At 37.3% G+C, this 21,838-nt stretch overlaps 1 protein-coding gene across 1 annotated transcript in view; it reads left to right on the top strand.

Moving 5' to 3' along the window:
- TMEM135 (transmembrane protein 135) overlaps positions 1–18,264 on the top strand; it is a 178,410-nt gene extending 160,146 nt beyond the window's left edge. The window contains exons 9-15 of the mRNA XM_038177087.2: positions 1,193–1,262; positions 6,871–7,038; positions 10,159–10,222; positions 10,976–11,052; positions 12,707–12,805; positions 14,254–14,321; positions 15,883–18,264. Coding sequence (XP_038033015.1) covers positions 1,193–1,262; positions 6,871–7,038; positions 10,159–10,222; positions 10,976–11,052; positions 12,707–12,805; positions 14,254–14,321; positions 15,883–16,015 — 679 coding nt within the window. The 3' untranslated portion in view covers positions 16,016–18,264. The remainder of the gene's footprint in view (positions 1–1,192; positions 1,263–6,870; positions 7,039–10,158; positions 10,223–10,975; positions 11,053–12,706; positions 12,806–14,253; positions 14,322–15,882) is intronic.
- The last annotated feature ends 3,574 nt before the right edge of the window (positions 18,265–21,838 follow it).

Below are 21,838 nucleotides of genomic sequence, written 5' to 3'. Positions count from 1 at the left end.
ATGAAGGAGATCAGCAGTGGCTTTTCAGGCAAGACTGTATTAGATTTAAAAAAAAAAAATCTACAAAGAGAAAAAGCTATGAGCTGTGCGCAGATTCTTTCAGCTGAGTTGTTTATAACTATTTTGTCTTAAATACTCCATATTCGGTTTGCTAGTTCATAGCTCTTCCACTAGGATTAACTACTAGGATTGAGGGACTATGTGTGGAGAAGAACATTTTTTCTTTAAGGTTTTGAAACTCTCTACTCAGATGTTCAAAAAACTACCAATTCTGAGTCCTAATGCTCTCACAGCTTTCCCTTCCATATGGTTCTTTTCAAAATAATTGAGTCTAAATGCCTGTAACCTGATCACATTCTCATTACAGTTTTTGCTACATAAACTGACCTCACAGATGATTTATAGCCATCAGACTTTATAGTACATGATTCAAAACTTCCAAGATATTTGGCACAGTATATAAATTGTGTAATTTATTTCGTATTAAAACTTGCATACTTGGCTATGGCGAAATATAATGTTCAGACCTGGTATGACATTACTTCTTTATAATTCTACATAATGCAGGGCTAACAACTGCACAATCCATGAATCTCACCATCCCAAGACAGTCTCTTTGGTACGCTGAAGGTCAAATTTGCAGTCTGAAATAAGAGCCACACAAAAATCTACGCAGGAGGAGAATTAACCCAGTAGTGAAATGCTTATAATTTAAAGAAGTCTCACAGGGTATCTCTGTGTACTTGTATGGTCTATATTGCCTTCCAATAGACCTTAAAATGCTATGAAAAATGTGAGAACACAGATACTCAGTCAAATATGCTTCCAGAACCATGGAGTGCAGACAGACCAGGAAGGGTAATCCCACTAGAGTTCTGTCCCATAGCTTCTTGTTGAGAAGCAGAAAATTTGTTGCTTAATTTTGTATTTATAGGTATGGCATGGCAAGAAAAGAGATTGGATCAAAATAAGTGTGCAGACACTTCTGCTACACAACGAGGGTATTGTTTCTTTTTATTGTCCTTTTATGGCATCGTAAAAGCTCACAGTGCCCTTCAGTAGGTAATGGGAAAAATTGTGGTGGGAAAATAACACTTTATGTATTTTTAGGCAAGTAAAATTTATGAAGTCTCCTGTTGATTACACTGAAAACAGCTACAAGTTAATATGTGTTTCATTGTGCTTTTTGCAGGTGCAAACATGGCCCAAGGCATAGATGCTGTAAACACTATGAAGATAATTGCATTTCATATTGTATTAAAGTAAGTGCAGAAGACGTTAGATTGACAAACTCTGGCAAACACAGGGCAAAAGTCTCTGGTCAGAAAAAAATGTATACTTTGGAAATGAGAAAGGAGCCTGTTGCTCATTCTTTCTCCATTGGAAATACGACAACCCTGAAAACAGATTTTCTCAAATTAGGATGGGATAGGGGTTAAAGTTTTCTCATCTTTAGCTGAAGTGAATGAATAAAGTAAAATGTGTAGAGGAAAATGGACTGGTAAGCAAGGAACTTGTTTAACTATGTGATGCACTTTGCGGCTGAGCCCACTTGTGACTCCACCCGAAATAAAGCACCTGGAATGTGCTGCTTCGGCAGGCAGAGCAGCAGCAGCGTGCATACAGCTGTGCGTGTCTGGCACACTGGGGCTGGCTTTGGGCTCACTCTCCCATTCCTTTATTTTAAGGGGTCAGGGTAATGAGAGATTGCTCCCAGTTGCTGTGCACGGGAAGAGCTGGCCGTGCCCAGTGGCATAATTTGCCCTCCTTTACAATGGGATCAGCGCATATTTTTTCAGAGGAGTGCTGTGTAGGGGAGTCTGTTTTGGCTGGTGTTAGATTGGCACAGGTGGTACCACCTGCTATGCCTTTTTTCAGAGCTGTTAAGACTACAGAAGATCTTGATCTCTTCATAATTTACTAATTTTTATTTTTGGAGCAGCAGAAATTGATTTGAGCATTTTCTGATGCTTTACTTTAAAAGACAATTTTTTAGAATGTTTATATGCAGTTTATGTTATCTTACAAGACGTATGGTTATGTTTAGCATCAGAAGAGAACTAGCACAATATTTAAGTATGTGTATGTAGTGTATCATTCTGTATGGTTCACACTGCAGTACATTAGCATGCCACTGTGTAACATATATATAAGTTGCACTGAACTTGATGGGATCTGAGATAGTGCTTAAGTGTTCTGCTGAATTAGGATTAGAAAAGATAGTAGAGCCTTCACAAACAGTTCAATGTAGTTTTGTTACCTTTCTGTTGTAGGTGTTACGTATTTAACAAAAACTCGATTAAAATAATAATTTTGTTTTGGCCTTGGAACTAGGAGGAAGAATAACTTACCACCTTATTTACCCTTACTTTGTTCAAAATTTGCCTGTCCTGAAAACTGTTGCATTTTATCTCTTCTAATGGCACACAAGGTAACAGAAAATTTAGCATGGCTTCAATATAGAAAGGTCTTGTTCAGGGACTAACTGAGGACAGCAATCAAAAGACAGTTATGGGGTATATGTGACTGGAGTGGATTATTTCTGTACAATTCTTTGCTTAATAATTTATTCTATAAAACAGTATTTTATATTGCATTTCTTATTGGTGGCACCTACATACAACCATCAAGATAAGTCAGCATGATACGCACAAATGTAAAAATAGTGCCCAGCTTCCTAGGATCTTTGTTTTCTGGTTGGGTGGTAATAGATCTACAGAGTGCTACAGGTTTGGCAGTTGGGTAGGTTTGTGAAATTTTGTTGCATGAAATGAGGCTTTTCTTCTCAACCTCTCACCACTATCTCAGTCCATTTGCTATCTCATTCATGGATTGTGCCTTTTCTTTAGGGTGTTGTTTTTTTCAGGCTCAGCACCATGTGGGTATACACCTATCAGTACCCTCATAACCCTGTATTATTTTAGAAGCACTGCTAGAATAAACATGGGGATTTCTCTTAGCGTACTTGTAACAGAATTGATACCTCTTCACTGTGGAAAACTGTCTTAATCTTCTAGAAGATTGTTTTTGCTTGTGACTTCGTAAATAAGAAGAGAGGTGATTCTGCTATTGTGGAATACAGTGAGCTTGAAGTGCCTTTGAAATGGAAGGGTGACAAAGAAATAGGAGTTAATAGTGTTGAATCACTCCAGTGGAAGGACCAAATCTCATTTCAGGTTGAGAGTTCCTCAAATTACAGCAGACTGGGCCCACACTACTACCCTTATTGTTTTTTGGGAGTGGGGAAAGGGAGACATGTTAATGATGAGAAGAACAGGAAAAATTTTAAAGGGGATATTCAGAACTCTCTTGTCCACTTCAGTTGTTTATTCAGCATCATTTTGTTCACATTTTGTATACCCGGGGGGATGACGGAGAAGCTATTATTATATATATATATATATATATATATATATATATATATATGTATGTATATAAAATAAATAAATAATACACAGATATATATATATATATATAAAACCCAGCGTTCAGCTCCCAATGGAGCAGAAATAAATCTTGACCTGACTAAAAATGAAGAAAAAGAATAGTTTCAAAGGCTATTATCTCTGTAGAGAAATCAATTATGCATTTGAACTATACTTCATACTTGTACCAGTCTTGTATAATATTATAGTATAAATCATTCTTGACTGCAATAATATAACCAGGGAAATACCAATGAAGTGACAGTCAGATCTTTGAATTTCCTGCATTTCTGTGACTGGTTTTTATTAAAATGTGAGGGAAAAGTGTTATTTTTATGTATTTGGGTTTTAAAGGTCCAAGATTCTGAAAGCATTTTCAGTTCTCTCAAGGGCTCTACTTGCAGTCAGCCAGTAATAACTGTCAGCAGGCACAGTTTAATCATGGTGTTGTAATTCTATGTCTGTAAGGGGGGTTTCTAATCTGATATTGATCAGATGAGCTGCTTATTGCCAGAATTTTCCCTCTGTACTATATATTCCCTTACCCTTGAGCGTCTTGTTTTCCCATTATCATATCTGTGCTTAATTACTATTGCATGCTCTTTCTCTCCTGCTTCATACTTCAGTGCACATTAGTAGTGGACACAACACGATAGCTTTTATGTAGTGTTTAATAATGACATTAACACCTGATTTCATCCACTTCCCTTCTGATTCTGAATACATAAAATGTAAAATATCTTGGTTTTGTAAATGCTTGAAGAGAGCATGACAGGCTAACGAAGGCAGTTGAACTGTATTTTTCTTTTGTGGTTCCTGTTGATTACAATGAAGAAAACTTAGCCAGGGGCAGTTTCTTTTCTTCTGTCAGTGCTGCAGATGATAACAGGTGGCTCTCACAAAGTACCCGATGACAAATATGACCAAAACGAATATGAGATTATTTTCTAATGACTGTAGCTGGATATTCTGTCTCTTGATTGAACATGGGCTACTGTATACCCAGAATAAAGATTTTTATTGCTGTACATGTGCATAGTTATTTTAGATAACTTAACTAATTCCTAGTACATTGCAACAGGTTGACTCGTTTTTGGTATGTTCCTGGACTCCATTTATGTGCACATGTGTATATCTCGAAGTGACTTATAGCCAATATCTTGACTGTATTATTAACTTTCTAAGAAATATATTTCTCAAAAGAATTATTCCATGAGTTTAGCAGATATGTAGTTTTACTGTGCTGCTACATCTGGCTGATGTGAGTCCCAATTTTAAATTTCAATGGAGAAATAGCTTGTAGCAGGGTTTACTTATCTCACTTAAGTTTATTATGGTTTCCTACATACACTTTACTGTTTATTATTTGAAGTCTTTTTGGAAGATAAAAGTAACAATATCATGCACTGATTATATGATCTAAAATGTAATACTTTTTGTGACTTTGAAAAGCACCTATAAATATGTGATATGCATTCACCTGGTCGATTTAATGAGCTAAATGGAAAGACTTTGTGCACTACTTACTGCTGCTTGCTGTGCATCAAAACTAAGCCTTAATCCTGCAGTTCAGCACTTCTAAGTTTGCAACTCATAAAAATAAAATGGCGGTTATATATTTGATTCTTTGCCAGCTGGAACTGAAGTGTGTCCTAATGTGGTGTTCCTCATCCCATCTGAATGGTCTTTTCTACAGCCAGGAAAAAAATCAAGTGTACCTTATTGTTGTTTGTTCTCATTGGGCTTTGGTCATAACTGGTATTTTTAGGACTTTCTTTTTATATAATGGTACCTGGTACTGTGATCATCTCTTTTATTTTTTTTTTTTTTTCTCAAGATGAGGGCTGTGTACTTCATGCTAGATTACGTGTTCATTTCAGGTGCGGATTTATGTTCATCTTAACTTTGACATTTTAACTACACAAAATACACAGTGCACTTAGAACTCTGCCTACCATACATACCTTTCAGTCAGCATTTTCATTACACGATCACAAAACACTGGGTCAGTAGCTGTTCAGTAAGTACAATTTACATACCTTTAAAAGTAGTAGAAGAAGAAGTGGAAAATTTTCATGCATAGCTGTTGGATCATAGGTGTTTCACTCAGAGGGTGGTGAGGTACTGGGACCCAGAGAAGCTGTGGATGCCCCATCCTTGGAAGTATTCAGGGCCAGGCTGGATGGGGCTTTGAGCAACCTGGTCTGGTGGGAAGTGCCCCTTCAGGGGGGTGGGACCAGGGGGTCTTTAAGGTCTCTTCCAAGCCAAACCATTCTATTATTGTATGATATGATCACCAGATGACACAAAATAGTTTCTTCCACTTGATTCCTATAAACACTCAATGAGTGTTGTCAGGGAGAGTAATTGTTTCAAGAAGTTTATTACTGGATGTTTAACCAGAATAGTTTTATGAGCTTTAAGATGCATTAGAAAGTTCTACAGGAGGGAAAAATGTTTGGAGTTTCTGAGTTGGAAAGGTTGCTCAATTGAGGCCTCTGACAGTTACCACTGTCTCTACAATTATCTGAGTGTCCCTGAGTACGCTCTGAAAAATGGGCTGGAGAAATCACGAGTGTTGGGTCCTGCCTTATTTGCCAACAATGAGTGCACAGCATTTGGATAGTTTTCAGATGAGGTATCATCCATCCAAACAATGGATAGATTTTATTCAGAATTCTCTGAGAAGTTCAGCCACAGGGTAAGAATGATGATAGGAAGCTTTGGAGGAAATTACAAGAAACTGGGGAAGAGGATTTGGAAAGAAACAGCCAGTGTAGTTTTGTGATGAGATAAAAAATAGCAGATCCATATCTAAGGGGGAAGAGGAAGAAACAATCATTTGAACCCACATTATCCTTTTTCAATATTTCTGGACAAAATGTCCCCTTTGGGTCTGTACTTTATCTTGCTATACACTTCCTGAAGCCTCCAGTTTGGTTGAGGGAAAAGTACATGAGCATGTGCCAAGCCATCAGGGTCAATTTCTAATTCTCCCACTTTCTGAAATTTATTTTGTGTGGACTTTTTACTGCTTTAGTGCTTTATCCAGACATTTGAGTGTAAAAGTGCTTTTTTTTTTTTTTTTTTGTCCTACCACATTACTTTCCTCTGTACCCATTTGTGGTTAAAAGCTGGTCAGTAACCTGGAAGACATCAGGATTCTTTCAGAGGACAGAATTTTGGAGCAAAAGACAAATAGAGTTTGTCCTTTGAGGCCTATGAGATATTCATACAAACTAAAGGAGAGTCAATTGTTTACGATTTTATTGCTTTTGCTGTTTTACTGGGGAATCTGGACAGGAAAAAAAAGTTTGAAGATGGAAATGCATTTTCTATAATATATGCAGAAGGGGTTTTAAACTGCTCAATGTCAGTAAGTACTTCTGTAGACATTTTTTATTTTCCTTCTTCTGAATTTGTGGTTTCTTCCTGTTTTCTTTAGGGCTTCATTAGGATGTTTAGCATTGGTTACCTGATCCAGTGTTGCCTTCGGATCCCATCCACCTTCCGGCATCTGTTTACAGAGCCATCCCGGCTACTTTCACTCTTCTACAACAAGGAAAATTTCCAGCTTGGAGCTTTTCTGGGATCTTTTGTCAGTATATACAAAGTAAGTTTATAACATACAGAGTGTTGAATGCCACTTTTTTTATGTTGTTTTTCAGAACATCAGGATGAGGTAAAAAGTCTAGCCACTTCATATTACTGACACAGGTTTCTACAGAATGGCATTGACAAATTCTGTAGCATTGTGATAATCAAACCATAAACAGCAAACAGACCTTCCATTCCTTCTATTTTTTGTCATTTCTGAATAAGCCAGATAGATTTTGAAGCATGACATCAATATCAGGAGATAGGCATACTTCAGAGAAAGTGAATTCATATTTCAAAGGGACTTTCTTTTACACAGAAACATTTTCATGCAGACACAAGTGATGACTGCAGTAACAGCATTGTTGCCAAAGAGAAGCCATTTGCACATTTTTTGGCTCAAATGTCTCTGGAATCCTTACTTGCCTAAATATCAGGAGCTTGCAGAACATACATCATGTGCAACTGAGACATAGCACTTACCGCTTGGAAATCGACCCTTCTGCATCATTATAAGATGACAGATTGTGAACTGATACACATTCATTCAACATTGTTGAAGTTAATTGAATTATGTGTATTAATGCCAAACAGAATGTAACCAAACACATGCTATAAGGGAGAGTATGTTACATACTGCAGTGCTGAAGCGGCTTTTGCACTTTTATGTTCCTAATCACACATGTAATTTTTCAACTGCCACTTCACTTCTCTCCAAAGCTAAGAGAATTTTGTATTATTTAGGGTGAACATTACTTAGTGGTTTTTTTAAACCCTTATATATAAGTAAAACAGAATCTCACTTAAAGTGTAGTTGGATTGAAATACAAGAATTTTTAAGTTTACCGAGTTTAAAGTTTTTGATGTCAAAGTGCAAATGGCCTATTCAGAGTTTACTTGAAAATTCATTTGTTGCTTGAATTTTAGGAAAAGTGCCTCTAGAGAATGAAAGTATTTAAAATGCAAAAACTGAAATGATTTTGATTTATTTTATAACCTCTAACTGCAACTGAAGTATAAATAAGTTCTATGGATGTTAATTTTATGAGGGTCAAATACTCTGACCTTTATTTGTAATTTATTAAGTAGGTGCTTTCTGTTGTTTACATTCCATAAATTTGGGATGCATTATGTTTTTCTTCCAGTTTGAGTTAAGCATGTAGGGCAGTAGAGATCCTAATCAGTCCAAAAGATTGAATCACAGCCAAAACATTTCTTGATGTATTTTGAACCCAAAGGAATTATATTCTGCCTTACTTAAAAAAAAAAAAAAAAAAAGTCAAACTTGTCCCCAAGGGGTGTCTGAAATGCCTTTGTAGAATTGCAGTAGCTGTACTATTAATATTTTGTGTCCGCCTTACTGTTAATTATTGTCAGCAAATAGCAAATAAGGTTTTATAAAAAGTCAGTTGGCTATGGTAGTTCGGTTTCCTTTTTTAAAATAAGATTAAAAAAGTAAATTTACTACTCAATTTTGAGTAGTAAAGTTGAGTGTTGTAATTCAGTTTTGGGACACAGACATATTCTTCTTCTGTATTTTTTTAATTTCAATGCATTGTTCAAGACTTTGAAATCATAGAATCATTAAGGTTGGAAAAGACCTCTAAGATCATCTAGTCTAACTGTCCACCTACCACCAATACTGCCCACTAACCCATGTCCCTAAGTACCACACCTACCCTTTCTTTAAACACCTACAGGGACAGTGACTCCACCACCTCTGTGGTCAACCATTTCCAGTGTTTGACTACTCTTTCTGAGAAGAAATGTCTCCTAATTTCGAACCTCAACCTCTTCTGGTGCAACTTGAGGCCATTCTCTTTAGTCCTATCACTAGTTATGTGTGAGAAGAGGCCGACCCCCAGCTACCCACAACTTCCTTTCAGGTAGCTGTAGAGAGCCTTAAGGTCTGAGCCTCCTGAGCCTCCTCTTCTCCAGATTGAACAACCCCAGTTCCCTCAGCTGCTCCTCACAGGATTTGTGTTCCAGGCTCTTCACCAGTTTCGTAGCCCTTCTCTGGACATGCTCCAGAGCCTCGATGTCCTTCTTGTAGTGAGGAGCCCAAAACTGAACACAGTACTCATGGTGTGGCCTCACCAGAGAAGAATACAGGGGGATGATCACTTCTGTGGTCCTGCTGGCTACACTATTCCTGATACAACCTGAAATGCTGCAGTGAGTTCACATGAGGGCCACCGAGTTGATTTGAGGACTGTGTCATTTGATGTGCAAGGAGAAACTGGGAGAACAGGGTTTTAAGCTGGAGAAGGAAAGGCTGATGGAAGATCTTACTGTTATTTATGCCTCCTGAAGGATGCAGAGAAAACAAACTGTTCTTGGAGTTATGCAGTAGCAGGATGAAAGGGGATGGATTCAAGTTGAAATACAGGAAATTCTGTTGAAATATAAGGAAATATTTTTTCCTGCGAGGGTTGCCTGACATTGAAACAGGTTGCCTGGTAAAGCTATGTGGTCTTTGTCCTTGGAGATGCTCAGAACTTAATTGGATGAATTCCTGATCAACCTGCTCTAATGGGACCTGGAGGTTGGACCAGAGGATCTCCAGAAATCTCTTCCAATATAAATTATTCTTTTGTTCCATGAAAAGCACACATTAGATGGATTAAAAGGCTGACACATATATCAAAATAGATGTCGGCAGGCCGTCATACAGAATTATATAATATTGTTTCAGTGCCATCAGCACTGGATCTGGCCCTGCTAAGCAAGTCTCCAACAATTTGGAAACAAACAGAAATTTACCAGGGATAAAATTTGGCAGCAAAATATGGATTTCCAAAACAGTTGGAAAAAACAATGCAGAGGATGTGACAGACTTCTCATGGGAGAGTCAAGACAACTAGAGCAAATGAAGATGTTCTCAAATTTAGTTTTTCTGAACACATGCGAATTAGATTGTTATTTTAAACTGTTTTGCTCTCTGATTCTGAAAAGAACAGTAACAGTAAACAACTGAAAATAAAATTCTTCAGGTAGTGTGTATTACGGGTATTGTCACACTATATCCTTAATTCATGCTGTGTGCTGTATTACTAGTTTACAGCAGGATATCTCCAGTCTGTGAATGCTGAAAGAGAAATAACTTGGGCTAATCCTGCTGTCTGTTCGCCTACAGGGTACTAGTTGCTTCCTGCGCTGGGTACGAAACCTAGATGATGAGCTTCATGCACTTGTAGCTGGTGAGTCCATGATAAGAAGCCCGTATTGCCTGTGTTGGGATTCTGCAAGTATTTCTGTAATGCACATAGCTGGATGTCTGTCCTCCTGTTCCCTTTGCAGAATTATGTGATAAAAATAGTGCTGTATGCGTTAAGGCTGTGTTGGTGGTGTTTCAAGTAGTGAAACACACAGTAGTGTTACAAGTGTTTTCAAATAAAGACTTTCATTAAAATTGTAAGGTAAATTCAATCAAACGGTCTGTTTTTCATGTTCAGCTTTAAGGACAATAAATTATTGTATTCACAAATGTAAAGTTAACCTTTATTTTCTAAGACTTTTGATAAGAGGTTCGAATACTGGCACTTCCATATGTGAAAGAAAACACATTTGACAGGATGAGCTCAACTGAATCTGAAGAAGGATTATTTTCCAATGAAATATAGGTAGTGTTGCAGGCCCTTCTCTCCTATTTGTGCACCTATTGCATTGGTGAAACCTCAGAGGTCTCTCTTGTTTGTGGGATGAGAGAGGAAATTTGAGGCTGTGCTCCTGATCAGAGCCACAAACTTGTTTCATAGTTTCAAAATTCCTTTTTTTTTTTTTTAATGGCATGAACCATACTTTGATAGGCAATACAAGAACATCACTGAACTTTGTTGTAGCAGAAAAAGTTATCATCTTGTGCAACATCTGTTCATCTGTTGAGCTGATGTATGGCAACAGCAGCAATAAATCACAATCTTAATAATGCTTGTGTTTTCTAATTGTTACAGGGTGTCTAGCAGGAATTTCTATGATGTTCTACAAAAGTACTACTATCTCTATGTATCTGGCGTCCAAATTAGTAGAGGTAGGATGTTAACCTTGTAACAGAACTCTTTACTGTATATATTTTTTCAAGGCAGAAAATGAGCTTTATAAGCTTTGTTAGAACATTGCAGTGTAATACAGGGTTGTATAGTGGTTCTGTGTTTTAGTAGGGACACGCCGAGAGGCAGTGCCATTCTGTGGTCTCATTTCTTTCTTATTTTCCTTTCTGTGTTTCATTTTAAAAGGTCTTTATACGCTGGTCTTCGTGTATATTCTCCATGATTTTTGGTAATCTTTTCTGATAGCTCTTTGCTTTGTAGCTTTTGCAGATTTTTCAATCTAAAAGTTTCAAGAATGCAGATTTTGTCTATTCTGCCAGAAATGTAAATCAAAACTAGCCCTTAATTGCAGATTTATTGCCAAAAGCTACAGCTTAACTTCCTGCCTTTGTTCCCTAATTTTGGCATTCAGCAATCTAAGATAACTCAAAATAGCTTAAGTTTTAGTCTATAGCTGAAGTTGTTTGTCAGTATGCTTAATCTGATTGAATTCCCGGCTTTGCAAAGAACTTTGTTCTAATTACCATTTTTCCGGTTTGAATTATTTCTATGAACTTGTTAAAACTGGGAGCCTGTAGGGGCAAAAAAAAATTAAGAATGTTTGTAGAGTTTTCTATGTTGATTATACTTTGCTAACCAGCTTTTGATTTCTTACTGTGATTTTTCCATAAAATCAAGACTTAGTCCTGGTTATTTCCCCAGCAGCAACACTGGAATAAGTCGACAGTGTTCTCCTGTTATGCGTCATCCCTGAATCACAAAGCTTTCTCCTGCAGACCTCAAGGGCTTCACTCCCTAGTAATATTTATCCATCCCCTTTGTGGGTGCAGAATTCATTTTAACAAGAATAAAAAGAAGGAATGTATTTTTCTTTTAAGTATAAAATTAAACATAAAAGGGAAGTTATACGCTGCTTATTTCTGTTCCTTGTCATCCTAGATTCAAGCTCTGAAGGTAGTTCACATAATGGTTGCATAAAAGCAACTCTGAGTTGTCCATATTGACTTGTGGAATATCAGATGGAAAAAAAACACGAATAGTATCTTGTATTGCTGATGGTTTTCTCTTGAGTTTGAGACATTGTGGCTGCAGTGAAATAAGAAAAGTGCTGTGTGTTCTTTCTTTCTTTCCTTTTTTTTTAAAAACTACTTTTATTGTCTTACGCAAGCCAAGGGTAACTGACCAAAGAGGCGTGTGCTGCTTTGGAAGGTCAAGCTGTGCTCAGGAAAATAAACTTTACATGTTTTCTCAGAAATAAAAGTACGTGATTTCAAGCTGTTTAAGAACAGTGAATATTCACTTTGTTGGAATAGTTATTGTATTATTCTTCTGCTTTTTTAAAATGAAGAATTTAGCATAGCAAACTTTCCCTTTTTTATCTTTAAGATCTATACTACCCTTTTAACACTCCAGATGTTGCTAAGTCCTGTTCTGTGCATTTATAGCCATTTATTCTATTGATCTTGGATAACTTCTATAAGCAAGCTCAATCAATAACACATTTATGGACATATACAAAATTATATGAGCATAGATTAGTAATGTTGGCCTGTTACTTTGAAAATGTATAATAAATGTAAAAAGCTACGTTAAATTTATTTTGTTTTATTCAGAGTATTTTGTTTATCTTTATAGACGATATACTTCAAAGGCATTGAAGCAGGGAAGGTTCCCTATTTTCCACATGCAGACAGCATCATCTATGCCATTTCCACATCAATATGCTTTCAGGCAGTAAGTATGTTGTCTTTGAATAGCATATGAACTTCTCTGAGTTTAACTGAAATGTTGAATAGAATGAAGATACAGTGAAATAGGAAAAATGTCATGTAGTAATTTCAGCAAGATGTTGTGAATCAGGACTCCTACAACCTGTTTTTGAGTGTCACTGTGGGAAGATCATTTCTGTGACTCAAATTTCTCATATGTTTGTAACTCAATACATTATATAAAGCTTTGAATTCTTTGGAAGGGATCTCAAAACACATTGACCCAGGAGATGAATATAAATGTAGGGACTTTCACAAGCATATGAAAGGACCATTTCTCAAGGAGGCAAACAATTTATTGTAATATTACAGCGTTAAAAAAAATAAATGGAAGTTTTCCCTCTCAACCAACTTGAAATAAAGTTAGCTGTGTGAAAGAATCTGCAAAAACTAGCAAGGAAATCTTAAGTCCTACATTTGAAACAAGCTATTTTATCATTTCTAAGTCAATCATGTACTCTTACCTTCAGCCCCTTTATTGACTGCATTAACTATAAAATTTCCTTTTCAGTGGTACCCAATTACTCTCTGCACTATTCCACTACATCTGCCCCTTTCTAGAAAATGAAATCTATTTTTGTGCCCATCAGTAAAGAGAAAACATAAAGCAGCTTTCTGCTGTCTTGCGCCCAACAGAAGAGATCCACTACTCCTACTCCTCATTGCTTCAATTTATTTGTGGTTATTTCTCATTCTAATATCAAAGTAAACTAATATTTTTTAGTACTGGGGATGTGCCAGACAGTCTGTGACACTGAGATCTCAAAATACTACTGGCAAAGATCATCACATGGAGCTAAAAGAAATAAAGTTATTATGAAGAAAGAGGAAAGGTTTTTTTTTTTTCATTGCTTAATGACTAGCTGAAAAAGGAATCCAAGACTTGAAATAAATTACTAGGTTTAGTGGGGAGGAAGGAGGGAGAAATTCACAAAGAGATCTATACTGAGGTGTTTTTTCCTCACTATATTCATGAGTGAGATGGAAAAGTAGTCAAACAGAAAGATTATTTTAGATATGGAAAGGGATATGTAAAGGTGACTACACAAAATATGATAAGAATTATTTATGCTTTCTCTACACAACGAGATCTAAATTAATTGCCACCACTTTTGAAAGATAGTATTCTGGGAATACCAGTATCTGCTGGTGGTGCTCATATGCAGCACTGATTTCAGCTGTGAGCAGTGTATCTGCTGCTAGTATTGGACATTGTTGGATGATCACAGTTGCTTTTAGTTTAGTTTTTTATGAATCATAAGAGGAATTTATATCTATGTGTATAATATATAACATACATATATATGTTTCTGTAACCATCCAATGATCACTGCTTTTGGCAATATAATGTACCAGATGAGGCTCTCCCCTGAACCTTTCACAGCTGGCTCTTACAGATTATTTTTCTTGCAGGCTGTCATGGAAGTTCAGAACCTGAGACCTTCATACTGGAAATTTCTTTTACGACTAACAAAGGGCAGGTATGTAATCTGGGTATGTTATGGCTTGCCTAAACATACCATCGATCACATTCAACTTTCTGTGTCATTTGTTGTCAATAGCATAGCTGTAGCAGTACATATGGGCTAATTTCCTGTGTATTTACTTTGCTTTTCAAGTGGCTTCCAGTCCACTTGAAGTTCTTAACTGCTGATTTAGTCTAATGACAGGAGCAAAGACTTAAATGTGGTTAAGACTGTTCAGCAGATGAGAGTTTAACTACAAGGCTTTTTTATCTGTTTTCACTTGGAAAGGTGGAATGCTTTCAGATTTCAGTGAAATATGTAGAATCCAGTAAACAAACACAGAAATTGAAGGAATCACTTAATACATTCAGTGATTTACAACATGGTATTTCTATATGTTTAAAAGTATTAGTAGAAATATCTGAATATTTCTTAAGAGTGCTTTGAAGATTCAACTTTTTTTAAAGAACATCTATTTCAGTTAGGAAAGGATTTTTTTCAAGGAAAACCTAATGAAAAATTTTCAGTGGTAAGCAAGAATTTACACTCTAATATATTAAAGTGCTTACCTTTTAAAATAGATTCTGCTTTAATTGATTTATAAAAATACAGTTTAGTGAAGTGTGCATTATTATATGGATATGCTATATGGCAGAACCAAGGCATCCAAATCACAGTGAAGATCAGTTTATGAATGGGATTATAAAAGGTAACATCTGGATAATCCTGAGAGTTCCTTTCAGTCCTTTCAATGCAACCTACTGTGATTTGAGGCACAGCATAGAGAAGAGATCGTCTCTTGTCCAGACTGTAAAAATAGAAGAGAAATCAGAGGCCAGTCCCTGGAGCGTGTTAAACCTACACACACCATGGCACAGCACACTATTAGCTGGACATTAGGTGACTTAATACATTGCTAGACGTGGTGGGAAGCTTTCCTTGGGATGCCTAGAGGCAACCTCTGAGGCTGTACAAACATGATACGGTGGATGATGTCAGTGCAGATGTCCAACTTTGGCTGCATTTTTCTCTCTTATATTAATTCTAAGATTGCTTTAGTTGAAAGAGAAGAGGGAAGAGAAATGCAGTTCTGCTCCTGTATTTCCTCTGAAGCAAATATCTGCAACAGTAATTTTGACACTCTCCATAGAAGCAGATTATTTTGACATTTAGAAGGTCTTTCACTCAACAATTTTGAAGAGATGGAAATAGGTTGTAACACCCATTAAATTGTTACCCAGACTTACACAGGCATGGCCAAGTTATGTTCCACTCGAGTGGAAAAGACAGTAGACAGTTGTTTGGGCTTTTTTTGTGGAGTTAAAGTTTTTTCTTTTTACATAAGTCATGCTATATAAAGCGTATCAAGTCAAAACACTAGTGATCAGATTGTCAAATGTATTTTTTCATGTCTTTTTTGCCCAAGGTGAAAAACTTGCAATCTGTAAACAGTGTAGGCTGAAGCCTGCATTTCAAAGATTTGGATAGTCTTTCATGGAAATGAAATAATTTTAACAGCAATTTATTATTTTTTTTTTGTTTAAGTGAATAATCTGTTCACTCTCTCATTTTTTAGGTTTGCTTTGATGAACAGGAAAGTTTTAGATGTATTTGGTACTGAAGCATCTAAGAACTTCAAGGATTTCACGCCTAAGCTTGACCCGAGATACACTGTTGTACCACCAGAGCTACCTCTGGAGCTGTCTTGAAGATGACAGTATACCTTGTCATTGAATGTGATCAGCGTTTTGTCCTGAAAAGTTAATTAACTTAACAGTCATATATATGGAGGAGGGTGTGGGCTCCACTTCAGTATTATTTCAATGAGAAATGCTTTTTACCAATCAACAATACTGGAGCTTTGTAGGAAAGTGTGGCTTAGTGATTAAGCCCCTTCCACATACAGCACATATTTCTGGGTTACTGTAGTTGGTTGACAGTATGGTAGATTCCTGAATGAATTAAACAAATGAGTAATATATTTAGAGAAGTAAAACATACATAAAACATAAATATGCATAATTATTTCAAAAATTCTATAGTCCAGACCAGTAGAATATTTCTTGGTAAAACTAAAAGAAATTTTGAGTTTAGAAAGGAAGACATAAGGCGTAGGTTAGGTCCAGAATTGTTCCTGATCTTAAAACTGTTGTAGTCTGGTAAAAATGCCTCCTTGTCTTTCTAAATTGCATTGCTGATTTATCTGAAAAGAGCCACTGCCCACTCATTATTTAAAAAGACAATATTTTTACAGAGCTATGGTTGCAAAGTAAGGCATTCCTTAGTTAAAAAAAAAAAAAAAAAAAGCATATTAGTGCAGAAATCACATTCCAGGGCTGTAAATCCCAGTGACGATATGGATAACAGACAAGGAAAATAAAAAGGCAATACCAGTGACTTGTGCACCATAAGGAGCAGCAGGGTGTGGTGGTTTGTATCTGCCAAGTGGAAAATGACAAAACAGGCAGGGGAAGGAATAAAATGTTTCAGCGTCCGAGATGGTGCTGGAAACAGCAGACGGTTACAAAAATAAAAAAGCCAAGAACAAAACAAAACAAAAAAATCCTCCAAAATATCCTGAAATTAAATGTTTATTTTTAAAGGGCTTGACATTGTCCATTTAGATGGCATTGGCTTGTTTGTCAAGCTGCATACCAGCTAGCATTTCCAGTGGCCTTTAAAAGGGAACTGACCCCTGAAGTTAGATTGTTTTGACGATCATATTAATAGTATTTTTACCTTGTACTTGGAGAATGGTTTTCTGTTGGCCCATCAGACAGCCATGACTGTGACAGTTACTTTAAACTTAATATAGTACTCAATGCAAATAAATACCTATTCAAATTCCATCTCATTTTTACCCTGCATATATTTCTACAGATAATAGTTTGTGTTCTAAAGCAAGACCTTGACATGCTAATTGCCTTTTTGCTTTTGGGGGCTTTTTTTTTTTTTTAAACTAGAGCCCATTCAGGTGATGCTGAATGGTGTTTGCTACCTTAGAACTTAATGGAAAGATGAACTATGTTCACATTCAACTGAAAAGACACGTGGTAAGCTAGGGAATAAAAATTACAGTAGGTTGCATGTATTTTAAAAAGAAAAATGAAGAAGTAATCGGTGTTTCTGTTGGAAGTCTTTGTCAGATAATATGAATTGGATTAATTAATAGAATCTTTGTCTTGTAACACTGTAATCCTACCCCAGCCTTACGCATATTTTAATTGCCATTAGTTTAATTTCCTATTACTGACTAAACAGTAATTTTTATTGGATTTACAAAGATGTCATGAAAATTGTACCAGTCTGTGCACAAAATCTGCTTCTTCATCAGCTACTGCAACAGTGATGCTTTATCATTGTTTCTAAAGGTGCTTCAACCTTTAAAACAGCAGTTGTCCAGTTAGTGCAAATACAATTCTACAGGCTAGTTTGTATGCAATATTTTATTGCTTGAAATATTATATTAAAATTCCTCAAAAGGAAATAAAAGTTAATTCAACAAGAAGTTTAAGAGGATCGTAATAAATTTGTAGTGTTTTTCCACTGGAATATGGTCTAAAATATTTGACCATGTAAAGTCTGAAAAGTTATATATTTTAGGTAATATGTTAGAACTCACACAATATATTATAAATACTTTCTAGTGTAACTATATACTGTTCTCAGACTTCAAAATATTTTATAAATGGAATAATTTTCTTCACTGGAATGACAATTGTGATTGTTTCTCTATTTGAGTTTTAAAAAAAATGCAAGTACTACATCTCAGCAGCTAAACAAGTTTTGTCTAAGTTTTCTTGCTTCCAGAATTCACAGTCCTTGTTTTATTTTCATGTAATATAAAAAATAAAAAAACTTAAATTATTTTTATTCAAATCAAGTATATGTAAGAAAAAATAAAATAAAGTCCTAATGTTTTTCCCAATAATAAACAGTTGCTGCTTGAAAAAAGTGACTTGTTTTTAATATTGTTGTTAATTAGCTATCTGAAATCATGACTGAAATAATACTCTGTTTAAGGAATTGTATGAAAGTTGTGCTTATTTTTTAAAACATTAAAGTTGTGCTTATTTTTTACAAAATATAGAGTCCTGATGCAGTGGAAGTGAAGAGGTAAAGCAAAAGCAGTTCAGCTGACAACTGCAGCTCTGTACTTTCATGGGTAATTGTACAATATTAGCTGACACCATTCAATCTGTCTCTTTTAAACAGAGAAAGCCACAGAACTAGTTATTGAGCACGCCTCCAGCTCTGGCTTTACCATGTGGCCGGATGGTTGGGCCTCATGTGACTCAAACAGCGATGTTCCCTACCACCTGACATGGCACAGCTTTATTCTTTTGTTGATCATATGATGGGTGTGCCTGATCACATCCAGCGCCTTGCAAAAGAAGTTGATTTTGCAGAGAGGAGTACTGGGGGAGACTTGCTCAAGAGATGATGGGAAGCAAGGGTCAAACAGAGACGCTACAGTTCCTTCAGATGGAGGTTTATTGGTGGGAGGCTGTGCAGGATGGTGGTGCTGACCTCCCTGCAGGCATCTCAAAAGCAGCAGCATCTTCCATGGCTCATGGGATTCAGAAGCCAATATGCCTGTGTTGGGCTATCTTTTTACCTTTTCCTAAGGAAAGAGCTGCATGTTGTTTGCCTGCAGGGCTCTTCTGAGGATTAATGGCCATTGCCATCCCTACTGCTCTTAGCAGGCAGGGAGACCTAGTACAGCCAGGCTTTCGCTGCTTCCCTTGGTTGGCAAAGAGGCTCTGGCAGCAAGTAAAATACATGTGCAAAATCCCAAAGGGAAGGTTGCGGTCATTTGTGCATGTTCTATGATTCCTCTAGTATTTAATATTGCATTATGTATATTTTGCAGAAATCCCCTTCATTGTAGTTCCTAACTTGATGGATGGATACTCATTCTTTGTCTGCTGTCTTTCAGCAGGTTTTCAGGCCACGTGTGATTGCTCCCATTGAAGACCATTGCTTTTTTCCAGTCCTGCTAGAGGTGACTGGAAGACGTTGACATCTGAGATCCACTAAAGAGGAGGTTTTTTACAGAATTATTTTCATTCTAGCACAAGGCTGAAATTAGTGCAGATTTGCTGGATTCATGCACAGTAGATACTTCTACCAGTAGAAGTTTTGACTTTTAAAGCCAGTAATAAAAACAAAGGTACATAAAATGACTCATTTTTATACATAATGCCATCTCAGTTCATAATAAGATATCAGTGATTTCATTGCTGGAGGTAAAGGCTTGAGCTTCCTTGTATTCTCACACTTGGGTCTTCAGGACAATCTCAGAAGCATGGTCTTCTGCAGAAAGCATCTCTCCTGGCAAGGTGCTCTTAGAAAATACCAGTTTCTGTTGCACGGTCGAGAAGCTCCATGTTCCTGTATTTAATTTCTGAACAACGGTTAACCATGATGCGTTCCTTATTGTGGACAACCTGCTATCCTTGTAGGTTCCTGCAATCTCTCATCTCGCAGACCTGGGATGCTTTCATTCCTCATGGTCTCAGCCATCGTAGATTGGACAATTCACCAAACTGTCTGTAAAACTCAATTTTTGGAAAATTGTTAAGTTGGTCCCCTTCTCCTATGAGAGCTTCCCTTCTGTTTACCAAGGCCACTGTACTTCTGTGTTTTGAGGTAGCAGGAAGGGTTTCATTCCAAATGCTTGGTGACATCCCCAACAGATCTGTTGCTTGAGCTCACCTAAGCTTGGTGAACAAAAAATTCAGGACAGCCTGTGTAGAAGTATTTCAATTTCTAACTGTGCCTGTAGCAATTATTTCTGGCCAGGTGGTCCTGGGATGCGTATAGACAAACAAGGCACAAAAAGAGAGCAAGAAAATCAGTGATGCGTACACTGAGCCTTTACTTTGTTTATTTTTTTCCACAACTATGGAGCAGAAGTAGGGCACCAGGGCTCTACACCAGCACAAGGCTTGTGAATTCTTGTTGTGGCACAGAAAAAAAGATAGGACCAGGGAGAGGGCAGAATGTAGCAAAATCTAGTTGGAGAAAGTGGAATCGTTTTGGTGGACCTAACCAATGGTTTGGAAGTTTCCATTTCCAGACCCATGTTCCTAAGCAGTGAGCATTATGAAGGAGGCTTGTGTTTCCCAGCTTTTTGCCCATTACTATCCCCCAGGAGGAATCCACCAGAGGTGACTGCAGGTGGGGATCTTGCCTTTACACGCTGCTTCCTTTTACAAAACAAATAAATTTCCTCCCACTCATCTGGGGATACAGCAGAAGAATTTGACTCTTACCTTTGGGCTACACATATCATGAGTTTTCTTCTCAGAAGTGACTGAATATTTTATTTCAATTTCCTGTAGATACATTTATATTAAGATGTGCATGTTTTCTCCCCCATAAGGAAAATAAAATTTCTATTGTTGACAAACTGGCAAAACCTTTGCCTTTAGCCACACTGAAATGGGATTGTGTCGCTCAGGGCATAGCACTCACCATTTATAGCTCGTAGATTTTGTCCTTCCATCTCCTTCAGATGCAAGACTCATTTTACCAACAGGCTCCCTTGAACACAGCAAGGAACAAACGTGAATTAGCATCCACTTTGATCTGGAGGATTTTTTTTTTTTTCCTGGCACAGGCCAGGGAGTTTTCCGCTTGCTCATTAAAAGAGAGGGAGGTCACAAGAATTTTAAATATTAATGCCAAGGCTTTGCCCGTGGTGGAAGGAGCCGGTTTGAAGTCCTGGCGGGCAATTAATCTTCCCAAGCCAGTGAGTGGAATCTGATCGATGTTTTCCCCTCAGCTGCCACAGCAGAGACATGGATATACGGCTGTAGCCGTCGGATCAGGCGCTAACGGGGCTGTTCCCAGGACTGCCCAAAGGTCACAACATACCTGATCATATGAGGTCAAGGACGAAAGCAGGGGTTGTTTCTGTGTTCTGAATGCACTGTTTTCCTCTTATTTTAAGAAGTCAAGACCTGCCTCCCCACTTCTGGCAATAAAAGCTTTTGTCGTAAGGAAAAAAGGGCAGGTTGGGCTGGGATGAGCAAAGCTGGTGTGTGAGAGTCCCATGTTAAAACACTGCTGCTTGCACTTTTTGACGCAAATAAAGTCCTGACCGATCCAGAAGTTGTGTTTTGCTCATTGTTTATCACCCTTTAAAAAAATCAGGCATTTCCAGCCCTGGCAGCCTGTGATTATATTCCCAAACGGATTCCATGTCTGTAACTATCTTGCACTGAGATGCTGTTATGTCTCCTTGGACACAAAAACATAATATCCTGTAAACAATTTGCAACCCGGGCAGACAGCAGTCCCCTGGTTCTCCCCGAGCATCCCCCGGCTGGTGTCCGCAGCCTGGTGGAGGTTGGGCCCCTTGCACAACATCCAGCTCTCTGCTGGAGCTTCTCTGCCAATAGTACTTTTCCTTTGCTGGAACATCTTCTATTACGCATATAATTCATATCAGACTCTTGACTACTACCGCTGTGGTGTTTTTCTACTGACATTCATTTTTAAGAGGGAACAAAGCAGAGGACATC

The sequence above is a fragment of the Anas platyrhynchos genome, chromosome 1, assembly GCF_047663525.1.
Source record: "Anas platyrhynchos isolate ZD024472 breed Pekin duck chromosome 1, IASCAAS_PekinDuck_T2T, whole genome shotgun sequence".
NCBI classification, from domain to species: domain Eukaryota; kingdom Metazoa; phylum Chordata; class Aves; order Anseriformes; family Anatidae; genus Anas; species Anas platyrhynchos.
This window is presented reverse-complemented; position numbering and strand designations above follow the sequence as displayed.